We start from the raw sequence: 24,523 nt of genomic DNA, 5'->3' as shown, positions 1-24,523 counted from the left end.
ATGCCTGTTCCCAAGAAGTTCATATTACCCTGATCGCTTCATCTAGTACATCCTGGTATTTCTCAATGTACTTCGAACCAGTTTGCCCTAAGGTTTCCCAGTGGCATGGCCAGTAGCCAGGAAAGAATAATTCACAATATTATGGAACACCTATGTTACTTATTTTCATGGTGCCCGAAGCAAAATATCACCCACATTAAATGATCTTAGTGGCTCCAAACAACACACATAAGCTCTAGAAGATGTAAGTAGAGAGAAGGTGGTATGATGTTCTAGGACTGTGTGCTTTCTAGTCTAGTAAGAGGCAAGAAAGAAAATGTAGTTACGAGCAGGCCGAAGATTACAAAAGGAACAGTCAACGAAGCCTGGGTGGGGCAGAGGGTGTTAAGAAACAACATAGAGAAAACAAGCAGTAATGGAAAGAACAGAGCTGTAGTGCTCTGGGAATACTCTTACAATGAAAGGGGAAGTTTCTCCAGATATTTAGGAAGCTGAGCTTCATTCTAAAACAATACCTGGTTAGCACCCAGGATGTGTGTAACAGTTATAGTAATGAAATATTTAGTGCTCATTGAGCATTGCCAATGGCCCAGGAACAGTTCTAAATGCTTCGCATCTGGTAACTCATTTAATCTTCACACTATAACCCCATGAAGTGGGTGTTTTATCCCCTCCATTTTACCTGTGAGGAAACAGACACAGAAAAGGTACCCAGCTTCCTCAAGGCCATATAGCTAGTAAATGGCAAAGCTTGGAAGAAAGTACCTGTCTTAGCACCCTTCCAGCACGGCCTTGGGACCAACAGAAGACGTAGGGGTCAAAGTGCTTTGAAAAGCAAAAAGCACTGTATTAATTCTAAGATAAAGGGTGGTATGTTGTTTGGAAATTCTAAAAGACAGAAATTGTTGGCGCTTAGCCCAGTCTTTAGGAGGTCAGAAATTTCGTATCACATACAAAATTTAAAAGCATTTGCTCAGAGGCCAAAATGAATGCAAAGCCATTTCTACTACATGCCTGTTGAGCCCCAATGACTCAGTAGTTTATATCATGAACCACATTATGAGATAAGCCAGCTGAATGCTGGAAAGTCAGGGCAAATTTGAAGCCAAAAGATTGTTCAGGTAGCCAACTGATAACGCTATTATTGTTCCTCACCTAAACTAAGGCTGTTTGCCAGTCATTATGGGGAAGTAGAATCTTGGTGAGTGAAATGGGGCAGGGGAATGGCTCCAGCACTGTTTTTCTGGTAGGCAAGTGATAGGGGAGGGGCCCCATTACTTTGCTTTTACAGGGAGGAATTGAGTTTTGCATACCACTGATAAATCATTCAATCTTTTGGCATCCTCTGTAGTCCTAACTCCTCCAAAACAAAGACAGCATTTTGAGCCAGAGGTGGAAGACCTGCCAGCAGTGGGTGGAGCTGGCTCTGCCTCCTGCAACATGGAGCCCCCAAGCCATCAGCTCAGGAGGCTTATTACAAGCACAGAATAGCTTCATGCCTCACCTACTGAGTCAGCCGGCAGCCTCCTTCTGCCCCTCTGCCAGCAGTTCCAAGCCAGTTCTTCAGGGGCTCCTGATTCAGTGTCTCCTACCACCCTCCCAGTCCCCACTGCTCTTAGTTGGTGCACACGTAGAATTCAGGGGGTCACAACCTGTTCCCACTGTTCTCAGATGCACTTAGCACAGAGAGAACAACTGAGATGACAGGGACTCTCCTGCACACTGAGCCCACATACAAGGGTTTAACCTACCACTGAATTCTTTATAAAGCACAGTGAAAGGGGGTAATCTCATCAGTCTTTTATAAATGGGGGTGCAAATGAGGCCCAGGGAGGTTATGATGCCCAATCCAGGATTTAAAATAGTCTTCCAACTTCGCTCATTCAATACACATTTAAGTACTTGCTGTGTCCAGGGCTAGCAACAAGTCCTGGGAAAACAATAGTGAGTAAAGACATGGCTTCATCCTCATGGAGATAGACATGAAAGTCACGCCAGCAGATGTTCAACTGCAAAGGTCTACTAAATTTCTACTAAAGTCTCCAGTGAAGGACACTTCAGCAAATCAAGGAAGGCCTCCCTGAGAAGTGACATGAGCTGAAACTTGAAACCTGGAGCCAACTAGTTGAAGGTGGGGATGAAGAGGATCCTGTGGAGGGTATGGCATGTGCAGAGAATGTGGAGTGGGAGCTGCTGCAGTGGGGTGAGGCTGAAAGAAGGCCCAAGGGATTGGAGGGCGGGGAGCAATGGAGACAAGGTACAAGGTGAAGCTCGAGACGCTGTGGGGACCAGACCCTGCAGGGCCTTGCAGCTCACTTTATAAATTCCCAGAGCAATGGGACTTTTGAATGATTTTAGACTTTAGGAAGTGATAAGTTCCTTATAAGTAAGAATAACAATTAGTCAGCAACTACCACCTGGGACCCGATGAGAAGGGGCTCAGAGCAGGTGTGGGGCTGCTACAGATCAGCAAGAAGGTAATGTGGACAAAATGGAGAGAAGGGACTGAAGAGATTTTTAGGAAGCAAACAGAGTTCAACAATGGATTGTGTGTGGAGAGAGTGGGGGAGAGGGAGACATGGAGGATGGCTCCTGGGAGGCTGGTAGAAATTCACTGAAATCAACACCATAAACTTGTTTTCTTTCTTCCATCCCACACTGTTTTACACTGAAGATATGAAGACGGTCACTGAGAGAACAAGTTGGTGCAAAAAACAAGTAGGGTTAAAAAATGTTTTTCACAGGTATTCAACTTTTTGGTTGCCAAAGTGACTGTGGAGCACTGATGGCATTTAGTGGGCAAAGGGTGTCTGGGTTACTATACAGTCCTACAAAGAGGGCAAGGGTCCCACGAGTCAATAATTGTTTCACCCTTATTGCTAATAGCACCCTTGAGGAGAAACTATAAAATGCCAGCTGTGTTTTAAGAAATTATAGGATTTTCTAGGGGTATTTAGGGGAATTGCCTCGGCCTTTCCTCCGGTACCACAGTTGGGGTTAGATGCTCAATGAAAACAGCCAATGCGAAGATAGGCAACAAATTACACCTTATTTGAAACCTTAAGCTTTTTTTTTTTTTTTAAAGCGGGGCGGGGAGATACACAGGGAACTTCCCTGCATTAAAAACAACGGCTTCATTTACAAATGTACTCATAACATTTTTATATCTGTCCTTCTCCCGCCTGGAATGCTCCTCATTCCCGTGTCTGCTCCCTTTTATGTTGCATACCCTATCCACCACTTTTACCTCCTCACGGTACAGGTCCTCACATTACAAGTCAGTATGGAAAACTGACCTTGTTTTCTGGTAGGCTGCCTTCTCCATTTGCAAATTCGAGAAGCAGAGCCCTCGCCCGCCCAGCTCCATTCCGAGTCCCTAGTGCCCAGTTCCGCTTCCAGCACTCGAAAGGAGAGTGTTTTTAGACTCTCGCTGGGGGAGGAGCGGCCGGTGGTCCATAGACTCTCTGCAGTCCACTCATAGGACCTTCCCCGGGGCCCTCAATCCTGGACGGCTCACTTCCGTGCTGCTTCTAGTCGGTCCTTCAGGCGTGGATGATCTACGCGGTCTGCGCAGGTGCGCCTCTGGCCCCTCCCACGGGGGACGTCACCGCGGCCGTTACGGCGCTTGAGCGTCTTGGCGCGCGATTTAAATGCAGCTCTAGAGACGCAGAGAGCAAGATGGGACCTCCCTGCCCAGGTGAGGAATGGTGGCGCGTTGCGCGGCGCAAAGGGCACAACGCGGAGTCGTACTCTGGGCCAGCGGAAGGGCCTGAGCTGAGAGTGCAGGTATTTTCGGCCTTGGTGGCCTTGTCAGCCGGTGGAAGGAGAGTCAGGCGCTGGGGTGGGGGCGGGGCGGGTAGTGCGCTCCGCCAATCAGGTCGTGGCTTCCGCCCGCGGCGGGAGCGCGCGTGGGGTCCGTCTCACTCCTGTGATTCCCAGAGCGGTGTGGGGTTCTTTCTCTCGAGTTCCTATGCTGGGCTGGGTGTCTCTTTCTTAAGTAGGTGATTTTCCTGAAATGCACCTTAGTTCAAGGTCATGGAGGCGTTGTGGCTACCGCTGTATGGTTAACACGCATGCATTTTTACATTAATTCAATGTGTATCGAGCGCTTTGAGCGAAACCCTCTGTCAGGTGCAGATAGAGCAAACCACAAAAGAGAGAAGATCCCAGCCTTTGGAGCTTGTAGTATAAATAAACGAAATGATTACAAATGAGGCTGAGTGCTGTGATGGACAATAGCAAAGTGGGCCCCTTTATTAATTTCTTCATTTTTAAAAAATTTGTAAACTTTTATTCGCAGATTGTTAAGATATATCCGATGAGAACGTAAATGCCCAACTACAGGAACCAGTTAAACAATGGTGTTTTTGTGTAGCAGAATATTATGCAGCCTTTACATACCATGTTTCTCCACAGTTTAGCCATTACTGGGTTTTTTATCATTTCCATTTATTTTTGCTCGCTTAATAGGTGTACAGTAACGTATTAATGTCATTTTATTTTTTAAATATTAAATTTTTCCGCTATGTTTTTTTTTTCCTGAATTCTGTGTAATTTATTTTTTTGAGGTACATACAACAAAATGCATAAATCTTAGTGTTCAGATTAGGAATTCAGGGGAGATCTTAAAGCAGAGACTTGGGAATGTGTTTCAGGAAGAAGGCACAAAAGCCAAAAAAAAAAAAGGGGGCAAGCAGGAAAGAGCCTGGCTTGGGCTAGGACCAGAACATTGTGACTAAACAGTGAGTGCGGTAGTCCAGGTAGGCAGGGCCTTTACAGGTCTTAGTAAGAGGTTTGGAAATTTAGAGTTAAATTTGGAATATGGTAAGTGACTTACCTGAGACATAAAGTGGTGGGGATGGCAACCAGAGCACAGGAGGTTGAAAAATGAGTAGGAAGTGAGGAAGTGAATGCAGAAAGTGTTTTTAAGCTCACTAACCATTTGTTGAGTGAACGAATGCATGATGACTGGCAAGAGAGAAATCGGAGAAAGACTGTACAAAGAATTAAAGCATGCCTCTAATTCCCTCTTGAATTTCCCTCTTAGACAAGTTCCTCCTTCAGTGCTACCTATTTCTGTTAAGATCGCTTCTCCCAAGGTCCAACTCCCTTCCTTACCTTGCAGTGCTCACATCTAACTAGTCACAAGCCCTCTTGATTAAATCTCTAAAAATGGCTCTTGCCTCCTTCCTTTCCATTTTTTACTTTTTGTGTGTTTTGATCAGCTGAGAGTTATGTTAATCATACTCTTCAGCTGGTGGGAAGCAAGTTCTTGTATTTTATTCCCTTTTTTTTTCTGTTTACCACTCCTGTTTTCTTCCCCTTACGTGGGCAGCCATTTAATGTTAATTGTGTGTCACTTTATTTTTAATGTGTTCCAACAAAATATGTGTCATATTGTGCATTCTTTTTCTTGTATTGCCAATTCTGAACCAGCTGAGAGATACTTTCTTACCATTTGTAGGATGAAGAAGCAAATGCTCAGAACATTTACTTGATTAAAATTTCTCCAGCTATTGAGTCTGGGGTTTGAAGCCAAGCCTTCTGATTCTTAAATCTGAAAAACTTCCCTGCAACCCTCCCCCCACTATAGGACTCTCAGTTCTTCATCTCTCTTCTAATGATGATCCTGTTTCCTGCCCTGCCTTCTTGGCTATAGCCACTCAATACCGTAGTCACACCCTAAACCTTGTTATTATCAATAGCACACCACTCTGTCATCATCTTAATTTTAAACACCCCATTGCTCAATGCCACTCCTGTCTTTCCAACTCACTCTCGTGTTCCCTGAGTCCAACAGTCTTCTTGACCCAGCAGACCTATATTCTGCTTATCACTCTCCCTCACCTCTGGCCTTGTTCCCCTCCTGACTTAGCTTACAGTCTGTGGACAGTCAGTGTTCTCCTTCACACACCTGTAACCCCTTGCCCTCTTCCTGCTTCCTCACACTTCCTTGACAAAAATCACAACCCTAGTTATCTCCAACTCTACCTTCTCTGCCCCAGGTCCTACTTGGTGGTCTCAGTGGGACCCTAAGGGCTGCCCAGCAGTCATGCTGTACTCCCTGATTCATCCACTCGGGCTCCCAGGTGACTGTTTCATACCTTCCTTTCTCTCCTGATAACTCTAGTACCTCCTCTTAGGACCTCATCCTTAGCTGTTGAACTTTTGGTTTTTATTCACTTCCTATTTTACTAACAAAATAAAAGCAATCAAAAAAGAACATCCACAAGACCACCATTGTACCTGCTTCTGCACCTCTGCCTGTGTTGTCTGCCTGCCTTCCTGTTGCTGTGGAGGGGCTTTCTGTGCTCTCAGCAGAGGCAGCCCCTTTACCTGTTTGAGTACATTGTTAAGCACCTTCTACCCTTTCTTCAAATGATCTCTCTGAATAATGGCCTCTAAAGATGTCCAGAACTGGGTAATGTGTTATCTTACATGCTAAAAAGGATTTTGTGGATAAAATTAAGGATCTTGAGATGGGGAGATAATTTAGGATTATCTTGATGGGCCCAGTGCAATCACAATGGTCATTATAAGGGAGGGTCAGAGTCAGTAGGATATTTGATGACAGAAGCAAGAGGTTGGAGTGATGGGAGGAAGAAACCACAAGCCAAGGAATGTAGGTGGCTTCTAGAAGCTAAAAAAGCAAGGAAACAGATACTTTCTAAAACCTCCAGAAAGAATGCAGCCCTGCTGACCTGATTTTAGACTTCTGATGCCAGAACTGCAAGAGAATAGATTTGTGTTCTAAAGCACTAAGATTACGGTGATTTGTTATAGCAGCAATAGGAAACTAATACAATTTATTTTCTTCATTCTGCCAACCTGGGTTTTTCTTTTTTCCATCTCAGAATTATTTTCTTGATATCACTTAACTTTCAACTGCCTTCCACTCAGTTCTCCTTCATTTTATGGCATAAGTGCTGAAAACCTTGTCTCCATTTGTTGTCTCCAATTTCTCTTCTTCCATCTTTTCTTAAATCTGTGTCTGATGGACTTTCTCCTCCCCCTGCTACTTTAGGAATACCTCACCTGACTTTTAGAAAACACTGCATGCTCTTGGTTTTCTCCCTGTCTCACTAGTTGCACAATTACTTCTCTGCTGCTTCCTCATTCTTTCCTTCTCTTTAAACTTTTGAAGTATCCTAGGATCAGTCTTCTGCTCTTCTCTATGTATACTCATTCATTTGGAGTTTTCTTCATCTAGTCTTATGGCTTTGAATACCCTCTGTATGCTATGACTTCCAAACTTATATTTCCAGCCCAGAACTTTTCCCTAAACTCTAGGCTTAAATATCCAGCTGTCTACCAGAGTTGGTTAACTAGTAAACATCTCAAGGCTGGCAGTCCAGAACTGAGTCCTGATCTTGCCTTCTTTCTCCTCACACATGCTTCTTTTGTAGGCTTCCACTTTTAGGTCATGGCAACTCCCTGTTATCAATTGTTTGGGGTGACTTTGGTGTTATCCTTGATTCTTGATTCCTCTGTTTACTCTCATGCCCCACATTTAATCCATCAGGAAACCATCTTGGCTTTATCTTGAGACTATCCAGGGTCTGACCACTTATCATTCCTACTGCTGCCTCTCTGGTCTGAGGCACTACCATCTTTTGTCCTGGTTATAGTAGTCACCTCCTAATCGGTCCTCTTGCTTGACAGTTCTTGCTCCCTTGTCAGTCTCTTTTCAGCATGACAACCATAGGGATCTTGAAGCATAAGTTAGATCCCTTTGCTCCTCCTCTCATCACCATGCACTCACTTCCCTTCTCATCTGCATGAAAGCCAGGCCTTACAGGGAGCATAAGTATGGCTCATACACCTCTACTAGTCCTTTCCTTATTCTGACTAAATGGTGTTCCTGCTCTACCAGGCCCAGGAGAGCCTGACACCCTTGCCTCTCACTTCCATACCCTCTCACTCCATTGAGCCACACTGGCCCCCCTCACACATGCAAGTTATGTCCCTGCCTGTGTATTCCCTCTTTCTCATTGTAGCTTCTCCCAAACATCTGCCCAGTCTTGACTCTGAGGTTACCTTCTTGGTGAAGCTTTCCTAACCACTGTATTTAAAACAATCACCCATAAAATATTTTTCCAAAGATGTTTAGCCTGAATTTAACAGACAGATCTAATTCCAGTTTATAAGAAATACAAGGGCTACAGGAACAAGTTAAACGATATTACAAGGAAACATTCAGACAAATCCAGAATGTGGGATACTATGCAAGACTTTCACTTCCGTTTCCTAATCCTCATTTCCCTTCTGTGCTTTACTTTTCTCTACCTTACATGCTGGCTGCCTTCCAGCTTCTTATTGTGAAAATGTTCAAACAGGGAACCTGAAAGATGAAGGCAGTAGACAGCTTTATACTCATCACTATTGTTAACAGTTAACAGATCCAGCAACTGTTAACAGTTTGTCATATATGCTTTATTCTCCCTGTTGCAAACATCATGTCACATCACCCCTTAATTATTTCTCATACATCTCCTAAAAGAGTGGATATTCTACATACCATAATACCACTATCACACCTAAGAAAATAAAAATCAGTTCCCTACTATATTCCAAATTTTCCAGTTTATCCCCAAAATGTTTATAGCTGTTTTTTCTGTTTGACCAAAGATTGGCCAAAAGTTTGGACATTATTTTTGGTTTGTGTGACTGGTTTCTTAATTGAGGGGTCCTCCTACTTTTTTTTGATACTGACTTTTTTGAGAGATGAATCCAGTTGTCTCGCATAGTATCCCACATTCTGGATTTGTCTGAATGTTTTCTTGTAATATCATTAAATTTGTTCTTGTAGCCCTTGTATTTCTTATAAACTGGAATTAGATCTGTCTTAGTTAAATTCAGGCTAAACATCTTTGGCAAAAATATTTTATGGGTGATGCTGTGAATTTCATATTCTGTCCTATCAGGAGATGAATTAGTTTCAAGTTGTGTCGTTTTTTGAGAGGCTACATTTGATTGCTTGGTTAATGTGGTGACTGCTAGATCTTTCTTTGTAAAAGACATTTTTTTCTTTGTAGTTAACAAATACTCTGTGGGTGATTCTTTGGAATATTCTATTTAGTTTAATATTTGTGTTTATTCTGTGCTCCCCACCCCCACCCCTCCAGCTAGAATTAGAAACTAGCCTGTCTAACTTGATAGGCCATACCTAACTCTTATCTCAGCATCTCACCTCTCTTTTGCCTGGCATGTGGTTCTATGTGTCTGTTTGTGAGCTTACCAGAGGCAGCAACGTTTTCCTTCCCACTTTTATGTTCCATCTAGTGCTTTAGGTTCATAAGAGCTACATAGTGGGTATTTGTCCCAGATCAGCAAAAAAGCATCAGAAACCCATCATCCTTCAAGAAACCCAAACTATAGAGGTTCTGGCCACAGAGCTGGAAAAGATCTTGGTGGGAAATGTGCAGTTAACTTCCACCCCTATAACAGGCCCCAAGCCCTTTTGGATATAAGAAGTGTTCTCTGAAGGTTTCTTAAGCAAGTGTTCTGTTCATCACGGTCAGCCACAATGAATAACTCTTCTTCAGAGATCCGTGGCCACCCCCACAGTGTCTCCTCACCTTCAGAACGGGTGTTCTCGATGCCCCTGCCCAGGAAGGCCACCCTCAGTACTCCTGGCACTCCAGTCCTTGAAGACTTTGCCCAGAATGATGATGAAAAGGAGCGGCTGCAGCGGAGGCGTTCCAGGGTCTTTGACCTGCAGCTCAGCACAGACTCACCTCACTTTCTAGCCTCCCCCTCCAGCAGGTGAGGGGTTCTGGGCTGCCTCCCTGGGGGGCCATCTTGACATGGGTTACATGGGTCTAGCATCTCTACACCACCTTGTGGATTTGGGTCTAGATTTTGAAAAGTTAGAGTGTTATGGATCCTAGCTATAGGTTTTGCTTTTGTTTTTCATTTAGGAATACTGATGTTTCAGCCACAATTCCTAAGTTTACAAACACACAGATTACAGAGCATTACTCCACCTGTATCAAACTATCCACTGAAAATGTGAGTATCTGCTGGTTTATCAGTGAAGATTTTACAACTTGATCATAGGAAATCTAGCCTTGATGCTGTAGAGAATGCAAAATTGATGATAATTGTGTGCTTTTGTTCTCCAGCAACTCTTAATGCTGCTGTTATTCAGTATGGTTTTACTGTTTCTTATAGTCCTTTGGTGTACCTTCTGACAGGTTGCCTGCCACCTGCAGTGTACCTAAGCAGCATGGCCTCAGGGTTAATAATGTGAGTTCTGGAGCTGCACAGTATTTAGATAGTAGAATTGTGGAGCTAATTGTGAACTTGCGAGCTAGCCTGGGTTGGAATCCTGTCTCTGCTGCTTACGAGCTGTGTGGCCTTGGCAAGTCACTCGGCAGTCTACTGCAGGGTCTTCTTTTGTAAGAGTAAAATAGTCCCTGCCTCCCAGCGTCATCCCAGGGGTAGCTGAGTCTCCTTGTGTGCAGCGCTTAGAACAGGGCCTGCATACAGTGAACACTCAGGAATTGTGCTGTCACTCTCTGGGCACTGGGGATGAAGAGGCACATGTATGATTTAGCTGTGTCACCAAGGGCTCGTGGGAATTGATAACTGTGGTAAGATGAGAGACATTTAAAAACAGCTTCCTCTATCAGGATACCATTATTTACATGAGCCTAGGCTATATAAATAACCTTTCTGCAATTTTCTGTTTTCAGAAAATCACTACCAAGAATGCTTTTGGCTTGCACTTGATTGATTTTATGTCAGAGATTCTTAAACAGAAAGACACCGAACTGACCAACTTTAAAGTAAGAAGGATATTCACCTTCTCTTGTATCTGAATTAATAAGGATTATTTCTAATTTTTAGCATAGCACAATAATTGAACTCTACAACTGCACGAAACTTCCTTGTTTAAGACATTTTATTAGATACTTTACTTTCTTACCTAAATTGATGAAATGTGGAGAAGGTGTTTCTGTTATGTTTTGTTTATTCCCTGTTACTCTTTGGGGAATCTTTTGTCATTTTTTTCTTAAGGGCAAATGAGTGTCCTATGAAGTTTGCCATGTTTGCTGGTTCAGCAGTTCCTTTTTATGCATCCCCTTGAGTACAGCTCTGCTTGTTTGACTAGGTGGCTGCTGGCACTCTGGATGCCAGCACCAAGATCTATGCTGTGCGTGTAGATGCCGTCCATGCTGATGTATACAAAGTCCTTGGGGGACTGGGCAAAGATGCACCATCTCCAGAAGAAACAGAGAACCATGGTGCAGGTAGGTGCAGTAGAGAACCATGGTGTTCTTTACTATTTAAGTGACTTTGTTAAGGGTGTAGCAGATAGGTATTTGAGTGATATACTGGAATGAAGTTACAAGGAATCGATGATCTCATTCTGCTGAAGGCATGAACATTTTCGGAATTGTATATGAGAAGATACTCAAATACTAGAGTTGTTTTTCCTTGAAAAAGAGAAGGACCTATGAAACCTTTTAGATTGTGTTCAGGCAACATTGAGTAAATATTACCCCTTAAAGATCTTCCAATTTGGGGGTCTTTAGAAACTGATTTCTATTAGATGCCAGGTACTTAATCTAGTTGTTTGGTTTCTCCATAAGCTCGAGGTTGGATGTGCCTGTTGCTTTGAAAGGATGGCACTTGTTTCAATTATGATCACTTTTGAGAGTTTTGAAGAATTTGAATTAGTAAGTTCAGTTACATGCTCCAAAGCAATCCTTGTAGTAACACATTCTTACTCCTTTTAGATGAAAGTGCTGCTGAAGCAGGAACAACCAAAAAGGCTGCAAAGCCAAAGAAGAAGCACTCGTACAAAACCATCGAGCAGAACATAAACAACCTCAACGTCTCTGAAGCAGATCGCAAGTGCAAGGTGAGGAACTGTGCAGGACGGTGTGGTCTCTGACTATTCAGAGCCTCGGCTGACATGCAGCAGGGCCAAGCCTGCCTTGCTTGTGTTAGCCCTCAAGGGTATCTGCATTATTGTCCTCTAGCTTTACAGTGAAGACTGGAGAGTGTAAGTGCTGTTTTTCCCTCAGTATTTCAGAATGATTGAATAGAAAGATGGCAACTGAGAAATCTGATTGATGAAATATTTATTTTCTTTCATAGTATATGCAGCAGCGATGATGATCAGTAACATTTACTGTGTACTTAACAGCACTGTGCTGCCTGAAGCCTGTGACCTGTGAACACATTTAATCCTCACAATGTCCTTGTAATGTTTTATGAGTAGGTAATTGAAGTGCAGAGCTGTTCAGTAACTTACGTAAGATGACACAACTAGTAAGTAAACTAGGATTAAGTGTTCTGGCTCCAGAGTCCTTGATCCTAAACAACCTTATGATCTAGCAAATCTAAGGAATCTACTTAAAAGGAATGGTACCAGAAGCCTCATTTATAATTAGCACAGTTAAATAATTACTTAAAAATTTTTAATTTAAATGTAGTTGATAAATAACACTGGTTTCAGGCATAAGGCATAATTAGATTTGACAACTATATGGTTACTAAAAGCTCACCACGGTAAGTGCTGTTACCATCTGTCACCATATCTAGATATTACAGTATTTTTTACTATGTTCCCTATGCTGTGCTTTCATCCCTGTGACTAATTTATTTTATAACTGAAAGTTTGTACCTCTTTATCCCTTTCACCTATTTCACCCATCTCCCTACCCTCTTCCCCTATGACAAACACCAGTCTGTTCTCTTTGAGTCTGTTTCTATTTTGTTTTTTTTTTTTAGATTCCACCTGTAAGTGAAATAATTTATCTGTCTTTGTCTGACTTATTTCACTTAGTGTAATGTCCTCTAGGTCTGTCCATGTTGTTGCAAATAGTAAGATTTCATTCTTTTTTATGACTGAGAAATATTCTATTGTATACATGTACCACATTTTCTTTATTCATCTGTTGATGAACACTTAGGTTTCTTCTGTCTCTTGATTATCGTAAATAATATTATTAGTAAGTAATATTTAAAGCAAGTAGGTGTTGCTACAATTTTTTTTTTTTTTTTTTTTTACTATTAAAAGCAATAACTCAGTGAGCAGTCTCATACATACTATCTTTGCATTCTTTTGGGAGTATACCTGTAAGAAAATTCTGAATCATCGCATTTCCATTGCCCTCAAAAAATGTATCAATTTACTCTCCTACCAACAGTGGGCTAGATTACTTCCTTCTCTTACCTCCGCAACATTTACAAATAGTAAGGTACACCTTACCTTCCTGCCAGTTACTAAGCTATTGCTGCTCGCAACCAGTAGGTAGAAAGAAAGCCAGGAGAGTGTGTTATTCAAATGAGAATGTTTCAGGGAGGAAGGAGTGATCAACCATGTCAAACATAGCAACCTGAAGCCCCTTGTGAGCTTGGAGAAAGGCCCTTTGGGGCTGAAACTCAGACCTCCAAGGAAGGGGTGCTGTTTGGCTGCTGCTGGTGTCCTTGAATTTGGAATTGGGACCTGTGGGCCCAAGACCTAGACCTTTGAGGAGGGCGTGCTGGTTGGTGCTGGGTTGTCTCAGGGGCACACAGTGAGGCTGTTTTTTGTGAGTGTGAGAAAAAGTGCACATTGAATTCAGCTACTGCTACAGGTAGGACCTTCTGCATCTGGGGTGAAGACCCGCTGCTGGTGGCAGTCACGGGATCAGGAAGCCTACAGAACAAAGCAAGTCCCTTCTTCTCGCCCTTCAGTCTCCCTCTAGTGCTCCCTGTTGGTGGAGGCCCACAAGTAGCTACTGGCAAAGCCTAAATGTGGTCCTAGATCCAGCATCACAGAGCAGAGGATAGAGGGTCAGCCAGCATGCCTTTGTGTCTTTCTCCAGCCATCCTTAGCTATGAGTGCAAGAATGGAGTAGGCAGAGAGTTGGTTTTAACAAAGGATTGTGTTTAGCTGAGTGAATGTGATACAGCTGGAGAGGGGCACTGTAGTTCAGAGCCCGTGCAGGGCAGTGGTTATAATCATCTCTTATGGACTTGGGGCTGGTGAGGGGCTGTGTAAGGCCATTTGATCAGTAAATTGTAGCACCCAGTGGGGTCAAAGACTTCTTGGCATTGGAGAGAAGAGGTGTTAGTGTGGAAAGGCAGGAGGTGGTTGTTGGTGAAGGGCACTTAGAATTGAGCATATGGAGAGGCTGTGGTCACAGTTAATACTTCAATTCAGCGAACAGGCAAGGGAATGGAAGGCAGAGGTGGTGGGTCATGCTGGGATCTCAGAGTCCTGGAGTCCTTAGGGTGAAGCCCAAGACCTTTGAGGGAGAGGATACCAAGGAACTGAGGGGCCAGAGTACTAGATAGATTAATATATGGATATTGAAAGCACCAAAAACTACAACAGCAGTAATGTCGGAGAATTGTAATGAGCCAAGAAGCTCATATTAAAATCTCCCCAAAAGGGTGTAGGCCAGGGATTGGAAGTTGATTGTTGTAGATGGGCAGAGGGTAGTAAAGTCTGATGTGTGTTTAAAGCTGATGGTTTTAGAAGTTGGGGAAGGAGAGTAGTCTAGAAGTAGCAATGAGGAGCAGAGAAGTTGCCTATCTCACCTCTCAGCCAGTGGTGTGAGAGCTGCAGGGGAAGGAGGGCCTTGGGTGGGTACCGTGTTCCATTAGAGCAGTGTTCCTCAGCCTTTTGTCATTATTTTCTCCCCTTCAGAGCCTTAGATATTTTGTTCCTACCCTTCTCAAAATTAATAAGGAGTCAATTTTGTCAGGTAGGGTTGAGCTTTGGAGAGCCACAAAGTATTGTAATTTCTAAAAAATTTTTCACCCTCTCCCAAGAACCAATTTTCATCCCCTTGGAAATAATAGCACCCCCACTGAGAATGAACATGTTAGATTAAGTAGATGGAGAGAACTTTCAGGGAAGAAGTAGGAAATATAGGGAACTTTGCTGATGACTGACTGAGTCTAGAGGGCCCTGGGAGAAATATTGGCTGTTAGAGAGAAGAGGGAGATGGGGCAAAGAGGATGTCAGAGCTGTGTAGGGTTAGAGCCTGTGCAATGGAGACTCCTGGGGGCCTTGGGGCCTTTTCTATGTGACTAGTAAGTAAATAAATAAGTAAAGGGCAATAATGAGATCAGCCTTTGTGATCTCAACAGCAGATAGTAGCGGTGAGGCTGAGCTCCTGGGGTGGGGGTGGGGTAGGGGTGAGGGGCCTTGCCAGGTTCACTGAGTGATGGGCAGTTCTGCCTTGTGCTTCCTGGTGTCTCCAGCCTATGTTGGTGTGAGGACTGTGTGGATGGGCAGGGAGGCGCCTGAGGGAGGTGGAGCTACTAAGGCTAAGGTTGAAATGGGATGGCAGAGGCTGGGGGCACAGGCACTTTTGTGGGAGGGGGTTGTGTTCTTTTCCTTTAACTGTGTGTTAGCATTGACCTTGGGTATTACCAGAGTTAGAGGCAGATGATGTAAATTCAGAACCTGGTTCTATCTTAGCTGTGTGGCCTGAGAAGAGGTTCTGAATCTAACTTTGTTAAATTATAAAAAAACAGGTTACATGGGTCCCACCCCCATATGTGTTTTGTCTTAGTGAATCGGTTCATGCACAGTGCCTTGTCCATAGTAATGTGTTGTACACATCAGAAAGGGAGCCATAAAATCTTGTCCTCCCTCCCCTTCTCCTCCCTAATCTCCATGTTTTTTCCCCTTCTCAGATAATCTGAATATTTGTTTCACTGTCATTCTTGCTTTTGCTTCTGGTTCTACAGTGAAATATTCAATTCAGTATGGTTGGAAATGCTATTTTCCAAATCTGGGGAGCCTGAAGAGGCTGGTACTAACCAGCGTCTCGCATTGTTACAAACAGAAAATGAGGGCGAGCAGCACAAAATGCAGGCAACCCTCTATGCCATGGTTGCCAGATTGTGGTATGTTTATGCTAAGGGAAATCAGGGTATTGACGAAACACCAGGTACTCCAATCCTGTAAAATTTCTTTTGTTCTGTAATCTCCCATAAACTTGTAATAGTCAAAAGCAGGGAAGATGAAAAAGAAGCAGAGATTGTCACTTAAAATTTGAAGTTTCAACTGTTTATTGAATTTGTACTCTGTTGGAGGTGGCGTGGAGATCAGAAGGCAAATGTTCTATAGGTGTGTCTAGGCCAGTGGAGATCATTTGTTTGTGTGTGAGCTGGTCTGTTTTTGACACAGCTCTCTACTGTGTGCAGAATGCTTGCTGTCATGGGAGATTCCAGCCTGATTATACTCTAGTTCTTTATACCACAAGAGCACAAATAGACACAATGCAAGGAAGTTAGGGCATACACTATAGGAAATCAGAGTGGGTGGAGGTCAGAGTTTATGGAAGAGGTGAAGTTTAAACTGGGCCTTGAGGGAAGGGTTGGTATTTCCCAGGTGACTCTAGGCAGAGGCATAAGCAAAGGCCATGAAACAGGAAAATTCTAGTTCTTTAGGGAGCTAGACAGTGTATACATTTGGCTAGAGCTTAGGATTTGTTCATAAGGCAGAGATGACCCTGGACTTTACCATCCATCTGTTTTTACCCAGGCCTCCTTTTACTGTTTCTCTTCCTTGCTGTGGACCCTTCTTTCGCAAGGTCATCTACTCAAACTATGCAGTCAGCAATAATTTGTTTTCCCATCAAATTACTCAAAGATGTCAGTCAGATCACATGGAAGAACTATTGTTTTTACAAGGGCATCTTAATTTTTTTAGCTTTAATGTGGGTCAGTGTAAAGTTTCCATGTTGACTCTTTGTAATGCTGAGTCGCGTTACCTACACAAGGCCTCTAGGGGTGTGGGGCTGCAGGTGGGAAGCTGTTGACTGGTTAGCATTTGAGGAAGGGAATGGGAGTAACAACACTGGGATTTTTAGGACAGGAAATGGGAGAGACCAGAGACAAGGGTCAGCTCAGGTGAGGACTGTATTGGTGCCAGGGGATAGGAAGGGATAAAGGGTAGGGATGCACTAGAAGCAAAGCCCACCAGGTGGTGCAGCTGGATAAGGGGAAGGACACAGGGTGGACGTGGTGGTGATGTGCTGCTCTGGGGCTAGGAAGATGGCAAGATGGGCTTATACTGGGGAGGCAAGGGGAGAACCTCAGTTCTGGTGAGTCGTACTCAGAGCTAAGGGGGCCAGGAAAACCACCACATCTGCACCTATCCAAGGCCCCCTCTCTCCATAGTAGCCATGTCCTAAGACATCAACAAGGCCTGGGAACCTAGGACCCAGACCATTCCTTGTCACAGGGCCACACACTCCATCCCCAGCAAACCCTCTGAGCACAGCTTCATGCCCCATCTCGAAAGGGAGCCAGGAAGTCAGTGATGGACGAGATCTGGCCTTTATTGCAGGGTTCTCCTAGATGCATCCTGTAAGCACTGTCACCAACCATGTGCGTGGAACACTCAATTTTGCGTTGTGCTTTTCTAAGTGTTAGAGATACATCAACCCATTTAATCCTCTAAACCACAGGCAAGTGGTTTATCTGTCATGCCTTTCATCAGATGAAAAACCAAATGCACAGAAAGGCTTTTTAAATGTTCCTTAGTTAATGGAAGTGCTTGCTCCTACCCTCTTTCTACACACACGATGTACTTTGCCCAGTCGTCATTCTTACTTACGCCCTGTGCCACCTTTAGGGTTGCTGTCGTGGGGCTGTACCACTTCTGCTCCTTGACCCTGCCTTGGGGACCTTTGCCTGCATCTCTTGGTTGTGTTCTCCAAATCCTTGAAAATATTTCTGTTCAGAGGGATAATGGGATCTTGTGAACAGATCCATCACACAGGCTTTTTAAGTTAGCAGAATTTGTTGTGATAAAATTCTATTAAAGGTAGTCACTTAAATGGTGACTTCTGGAAAGAGACCAGCAGAGGATACTGTGTGTGTATATTGTAACAAACAGATGAGCATGGCATAAGCTTGAGCAGTATACATTTACTCATCTGACACATAGGGCCTTCCTTTTGAACTGATCTCTGTTAGGGATTTTACCTGCTCAGGAAGAAAACCCCTCCCTTCTTTTGAGCATGTATAGAGACTTTTCAGTCCAGATTTTGTATTTCCTTTGGCTACATCCCATAATTCTTCAGTTGCCTCCTGGTTTTGTACTCAGGTTGATCCCATGTTTCAGAAGACTGCAGCCTCGTTTGATGAGTGCAGCCCATCCGGCGTTTTTCTGTCCACCCTAAACAGCTGTGACTATAGAAGTGAGCTGCTCTTTCCTGCTGACCTCCAAACTCTCTCCACTGAAGAACCTCTTGACTTGCCAGATTTAGGTTGGGTAGAAATGACAGATTTAAAAAGTGAGTACACATAATGTCGTTCACCAGAGCATTTCAATCATCATAAAAACCATAAAACCATGGGGTATGGTAAGCCCATCATGCTATTATGTTGCTTATTCAAATTCCCCAGAAGATTCCTCTGAAACAGCAAATTGGGCATCCTTTCAGGGGAAGCCAACTTTTTTCCTCTCTGCAGCATGAAGTGTGAAACAGTAGTAGCTGACGCTCACCACTGCCCTTGATCTGTATGTGCCTCCTCCCTCAATGCCCCTGTTAGCAGCCAGTTCTCATAGTCACATATTAGGGCCCCAGGCCAACATTGGAGTGTCAGGGTTTGGACTTGAGAAAGGGACTTTAAGAGACTTTCATGGAGCCAGAGAAGCCTTGTTCTTATTAGTTACTAATACAGGAGGTCCTGAGGAGAAGAGGGCATTGTGAATTATTTCAGTCATCTGAGAATAGGCCGTTCTGTTGTCAGCCCCTTATATTGGCTTGACAAGGGCTTTAACTCTCCTAACCCATCAGGGCTCCCCTGAGAATGTTGTGACAGGCACAGGTGGATATGAAGCTCAGACACGAGAATGCAATAGCTCCCTGTGTGTGATCATCTTTGTGTTGGGTGACATTGATCCTCCCAGCTGGGACCACATAGATGTGCTGCCCATTTTCCTTTCTATCCTTGTCTCGACTTTGCTGAGTATAATTGTTTTGTGCTAACAATCCATTTTCCAAGTTTATGCTTTCAACTGGAGCTCTAATTCTCTGAGGTAGGTAATCTGTAGCTAGTTTAGTTGGGGACTAAAATAAGTAACATTGTATGATTGGAAGGTTTTTCATTTCCCATCTATAGCATAGGGCACAGAGTCCATTTCAGAATCAAATGTCTCTGCTTCAGGCTTCTGCTCTAGTGTTTTACTAATCCCCAGAATGCCAGTATGGAGCCTACCTCTGCATGGATGTGCACCTGTGCATCTCCTCTCCCTAGAGAGCATCTGTGACACAGACATTGGCTGCCAGCCAGCCTCTCTGCCAGAGAACAAGAGATGATTGTCTTTCCTCCACTGTGCTGCTCTGGTCACTGAGGGGTGAGGAGTCCATCCATTTCTAACCCATCTGCCATTTCCTTCCCTCTCCAGCATCCTTGCAGCAGTGTGTGAAAGATTGCCAGATCTGCCCTTCCCTGGCTGGGTTCCAGTTCACCAAATGGGACAGGGAAACACATAATGAGGTGTGGTGAGCTTTTGGACTTCTAAGGGCTGTGGGCATTTCTCCAGCAGCTCATGGTTTCAGTGAGATGGCCCAAGATAAGTTCTGCCCAGTGGGAACCAAAACTGTGGCATCATTTTTATTTAGCCAAGAGTACAGAAAATATTTCTTTTGGCCTTTGTGTAGGGACTAAAACCTGGGGGCTAGGAGTGGAGTTGTGCACTCCAATAGGAGCATTACATAGCTCAGTGAATTTGGGGGTCAGCTTCATGGCCTCTTCTCTGCTTCCTGATGGTGAGGCAGCCCAGTCATTCCAGGGTGCATCTTATTTTTTTATAACATTTACTCTTGAACATCCCCGTGGCCTCTGGTCTCTTAGGCTGCTATCAAGCTCAAGGAATTTCCTGCTCCTTGGGGCTGAGTCCCTTGGCATAGAATTTCCTGAGAAATTGTCATGTGTAAAGCTTTCCTCTGTGTATTTTTAGCATGGCCCCCTTTAGCCTACTTATTACTGCTTCCAGAATAAATGGTCTCCATGGAAAACTTTAAACACTTAGTTAATGGATATAGATTCCTGTTTCATGTCTTACAAAACATGCCTAATGACAATACAGCTTCATCCTGTGCCACACAGTGTAAACTTCCTCAGTGTTTTACTGTCGTGAGAACACGGGCTCTGGGGAAGTGGGGAGAAGGCTGGAAACTGGAATTTAGGGAGGAGAAGGCACACCCCGGCAGCTGCTCCTCCAACAGTGACAGTGCTCATGAGAATGAAAACTAGAGAACCCTCTCTCCTCCCCCTCCAGTCTGTGTCGGCCCTGGTGGACAAGTTTAAGAAGAATGATCAGGTATTTGACATCAACGCTGAGGTAGAGGACAGTGACAGTGGGGACTTCCTTGATGGACCCCTGGAGGACGACTTTGATGCCAGCGAGGAACCGGACCGCACCACAGCTGGAGATCACACAGAGTTCAGGAGCCAGAACCAGCCGTGCCACGTCCACAGCTGCCAGTAAGGCTCGGAATGGTGGAAAATGTTCCCATAGGAGTTTTCCATCAGTCCCATCAGATTTCCTGCTGGGACAATCTGATTTCATCTCTGATTGGCTGGGCTGGTTTGCCCTGTCATGCGTACTGGCAGAGCCATCCTGACTTGGTGGAGTCACACCTGCCTTTGAAAGCTGGTTCAGCCACTTACTGGTTATAAAACTGGCATTGTAGGAGTTTGTGAGGATGGAACTAAAATATGTCAAGTGCTGAAAAAAAGCAGCTACCTCGGCAGTGGCTGTTACTGCTCACACCTTGTTAGCATGGAGCACACTCCTTCTCTACACACTGCAGGCACCTGGCTTTGGCTGAATCGCTCCATATCTGTTAGGGGTAGAAACAAGCTAGCATGTTGTTTATGGGAAAAAGGTGGCCCTGTGTTACCAGAAAGGCAGACTGGCCATGAGAAAAGCAGGGGAAATAATAAGTAGATAAAATTGAGTTTATTGGTCAGGAGGAGAGCTGGTAGGGCTGGTCTGCAGTAAATGAAATTTTGTATTGCTCTAGTAAGCATATAAGAAAACCCAGCTTTGTTGTCCTTCAGGATATGTGCTTAACAGATTAGTATTTGAATTTTGAATACGATTTGAAAGCAGAATCTCACACTCCTGTAGTGCTGAGGGCCTCTAAAGGTCCTGAATGGGCTGGTGTGTAAGAGATGACACGAGATGAGAATCAACAGTCTCTCTGTAACTCCTGTGCTGGTAACAGCCTTGCAAGCCTGACATTGTGGGCAGCCAAGCTGGTTGAGTAGGGGCAATACCTTAGAAGTTGTCCAGTATCGTTTCCCATTGAGGTAAAAGTCCCTTCAAGAACTTTGCTTGATTGTCTCCAGGATAAGAGATTGCTTTCTTGAGCTCAGTTTCTTTGCCCATGTGGGAAATGATTAGATTGATGATACAGCTTCAAACTGGAGTATAAATTGAGGGGCTAATTAAGCATTTGGCACCTCGAGGTAAAAATTACCCATGTGATTGATACAGTAGAGCAGCCCGGACCCACTCCCGGACTTACACTATCCTCACCTGATTGATACTGTTAATACGCCTGCGATTTGCCTCTGCTCCCATCCTATCTTCTACGAAGTGAGAAATGGTAGGCAGGTTGGTGGGATGAGCTCTTTTAATATCATCTTCAAATGTCAGAGAAGAACTATTTTCCTAAACAACGTGGTGACATCTGAGGAACTGATGTCACAGAGGGCTTTAGTCACTTGCATTTTGTTATAACCATAGATGGTTTGTTTTGAAGAAGTTTTGAACAACTAACTTTATTTTTCTCCCCAGTTTCAAACAGAACAAAATATTAGAATCCACCTTCCCAGGTGCTTTCAGGGCAGGGGGCTTAGCTTCTAGTCTAAGGTTTTGTCTTGAAATTCCCTGTCCCTGGCATGGTGCTGGCCTTTCCTGAGAGCTCAGTAAATCTTTGAACTGAACAGACTAGACTCTGCCATAGATAGCTGTGAGATGTGGGGCAAGTAGTGTCACCTTTTTTGGTCTGTGTTTCCTCATCCATTAAATGAAGGGTTGGGATTAGGTAATAGTAATGTTTGATATTTATTGAGCTCCTTATTTTTCTCTTTGTGCCGGACACTATGCCAAGTGCCCTACCTGCATTATTTAGCATAATTTACACAATATATAAAATGAAATTACTTTATCCTTGGCAACAGCCTTTATTTAGGTCCTATTCTCATTTTATGGATGAGGAAACAGGCTCAGAGAAATTAAGTAATGAGGTGGAACTGGGTATAGCCCAGCACCTTTGCCAGTTCTGGCTGCAGGTAATGAGCTTTGGCTAGCAGTCTCCACCCCAGAGCATTTAACTGAGAATCTTAGAGGCCAGGCATTGCCTCACTGTTTCTCCAAATCTCCAGTGATGGTGCTGTGCACCCAGGGTTGCAAACACTGTACTATAATGAAAGGTCTTCTCTAGCTCAGGGTGGAGTAGAGGCAATGAATGATGAATTATAGATACCAACCTTATTTGTCCTTGAATGGCAAATCGGGTCTTGAAGAAAGCCCCCTCACACATTCTGGTGCATCGCAGAAAGGGTGAAAAACCAGCCCAGACAATGGCACAGCATACATTGACAAGGACGGAACTGATAAAGTACTTTGGGTCTAAGAGCAGCCTGGACCCACTCCCTCTGCCTGCACCCATATGTTCTTGAGCTGATCTCTGGTGCAGGCGCTTGCTGTGGTTAAAGACCTAGTCTCTGGTCTTAAGACGCCAGCTCCATGCATGCAAGAGGCACTCTGCTGCATGCTGAGTGATGGGCAGGAACCAGCTGGGAGGAGACCTTCCACCTGCAGGTAGTAGTGAACTGGTGCTGAATTGGAGGAGAGGCCCTGTAGTTGGGGTAGGGGAGTAGGAGAAAGAAAGAGATCCTCTAGAGGGTTTAGACGAGTTTGATGGGGTTCAGGCCTTGAAAAATGGATAGACAGTGGATTAGCTTGGTTGTTGATGGGGAGGTTGGGACCAGTAGGGTGCCTGCCACATAGCATTGTGTATTGCAAGAATTATTAAATGGCTAGTGTTCAAGCCTCCAGGGCCTTAGTCCAGCCATGGCTCACAGACTCAGGGAATTGAGCCAGGCTCTTTATAGCTTTGCCTATAAGTTCCCAGCCCAACCACCAAAACTTTAACAGAAGAATATCTATAAGAATTGAGTGGGGATACTACTGAAGCCATCTTCTTCCTCCCTCTGGAGTTCACAGTGCAGTACAGTTGTTAGTTAATAGACTGGGCATTCTACAGACTAAAATGTGAATTTTTCAGTACTTTTAAGATTTTTAATTAAATTTTAATAAATACACAAATACAATTTCCTGGTTTTTAGAAAAAGATTCTGTAGATAGAGGCAAAGTCTCCTTTAAAAGCTTTTTTAGCTTATTCTGTCAGCTTGCTATAAAGAGGGTTTATATATGTGGCTCAGTACAGGTAGAAGCCCCTTGCTGTCTGCAGTTTCTTCAAGAGGGCAGTACATGCTTTCCGAAGAATCAGAGGTCTTCAGGAGAAAGCCACCTCACACGTTGTAGTACCTCTCAGGAAGGGCGAAAAACCAGCCCTGAAGTGCCATATTGGACTGGCCAGTTAGACACCTCACACACACACAGCAAAGAAGAAAGCTGGAAGCTTACCACATAGATTATATCATTTATATCATATATGCCCCCTACATCATTTGGGGAACATAAATTGGAATAACACCTTATTCACTTTCAGTAGGAATGATGATAGTGTTCTTGGAGCCCTCATTTATGGAAGGATAAGGAGAAAGAATGAGAGATTATCATTTTGTGTGGCAGGAAACCTTGTACGTATGTGGAAAGATCCTCAGGCTGGAATTCAGAGACTCGTGTCCAACTACTCCCAGCTCTGGCATTTTACTGGCTGTGCAGTCTTATATAAAAACTTAATTTTTCCCTACTGCTGTTTTCTTGTCTCAGATTGGAACACTTGGATTTTATGAAGTGCTTTGATGCCTCCTTATATTGTTATAAAATTAAGAGAAGCAGAAGTACTTTGATGAAGTAAAAATGAAAGGATTATTAATGATGAAATATTTATATTGGACTTACTCTTAGAAATGTTCATTTGTGGGTAGAGTTCAGGTGCATTACATGTTGCTTTACACGTAAACACATGATTGTATTGTGTATGTTGATATGTATGTGATTGTACATGTAAAAATGATTTCATGTGTGTTACAGGGAAGAAATGATTCCTCTCGGAGACATTAGGACTATGTGTCCCCTTCTATCCATGAAACCTGGAGAATATTCCTATTTTAGTCCCCATACCATGTCAATGTGGGCTGGCCCGGATCACTGGCGCTTTAGACCCCGACACAAACGTATGTACTTCTGCGTGGAACTTGGAGAGCAGAGATGACTGACCATCTAGTCAGCATTTCAGCCAAGGAAGGGAATGGCAGCCTCTGGCTTGGGTGTGCCCCAGTAGGTTGCAGAAGTATATAGATATGCCAACCTGCTGGCTAGACAGTTAGTGGACCTGGCCTGGGA

The 24,523-nt window shown here is 43.9% G+C and overlaps 1 protein-coding gene across 5 annotated transcripts in view; it reads left to right on the top strand.

Annotated features, from left to right (window-relative positions):
* Positions 1–3,574: 3,574 nt before the first annotated feature.
* Positions 3,575–24,523, top strand: part of NCAPH (non-SMC condensin I complex subunit H) — a 45,130-nt gene continuing 24,181 nt past the window's right edge. For 3 of the 5 annotated variants that reach the window (XM_057496974.1, XM_036888489.2, XM_036888481.2), the window contains exons 1-10: positions 3,575–3,697; positions 9,546–9,765; positions 9,921–10,011; positions 10,698–10,790; positions 11,117–11,255; positions 11,745–11,869; positions 18,071–18,260; positions 19,379–19,470; positions 20,255–20,460; positions 24,212–24,354. In XM_057496974.1, the coding sequence (XP_057352957.1) occupies positions 3,679–3,697; positions 9,546–9,765; positions 9,921–10,011; positions 10,698–10,790; positions 11,117–11,255; positions 11,745–11,869; positions 18,071–18,260; positions 19,379–19,470; positions 20,255–20,460; positions 24,212–24,354 (1,318 nt within the window). In that variant the 5' untranslated portion in view covers positions 3,575–3,678. Of the gene's footprint in view, positions 3,787–9,545; positions 9,766–9,920; positions 10,012–10,697; positions 10,791–11,116; positions 11,256–11,744; positions 11,870–18,070; positions 18,261–19,378; positions 19,471–20,254; positions 20,461–24,211; positions 24,355–24,523 lie in introns of all 5 variants that reach the window. The other 2 variants (XM_036888507.2, XM_036888498.2) reach the window with 2 other exon arrangements.

The sequence above is a fragment of the Manis pentadactyla genome, chromosome 2 (genome assembly GCF_030020395.1).
Source record: "Manis pentadactyla isolate mManPen7 chromosome 2, mManPen7.hap1, whole genome shotgun sequence".
Taxonomy (NCBI): Eukaryota; Metazoa; Chordata; class Mammalia; order Pholidota; family Manidae; genus Manis; species Manis pentadactyla.
Note: the sequence above shows the minus strand (reverse complement) of the source record. Positions and strands in the feature narration are given on the sequence as shown.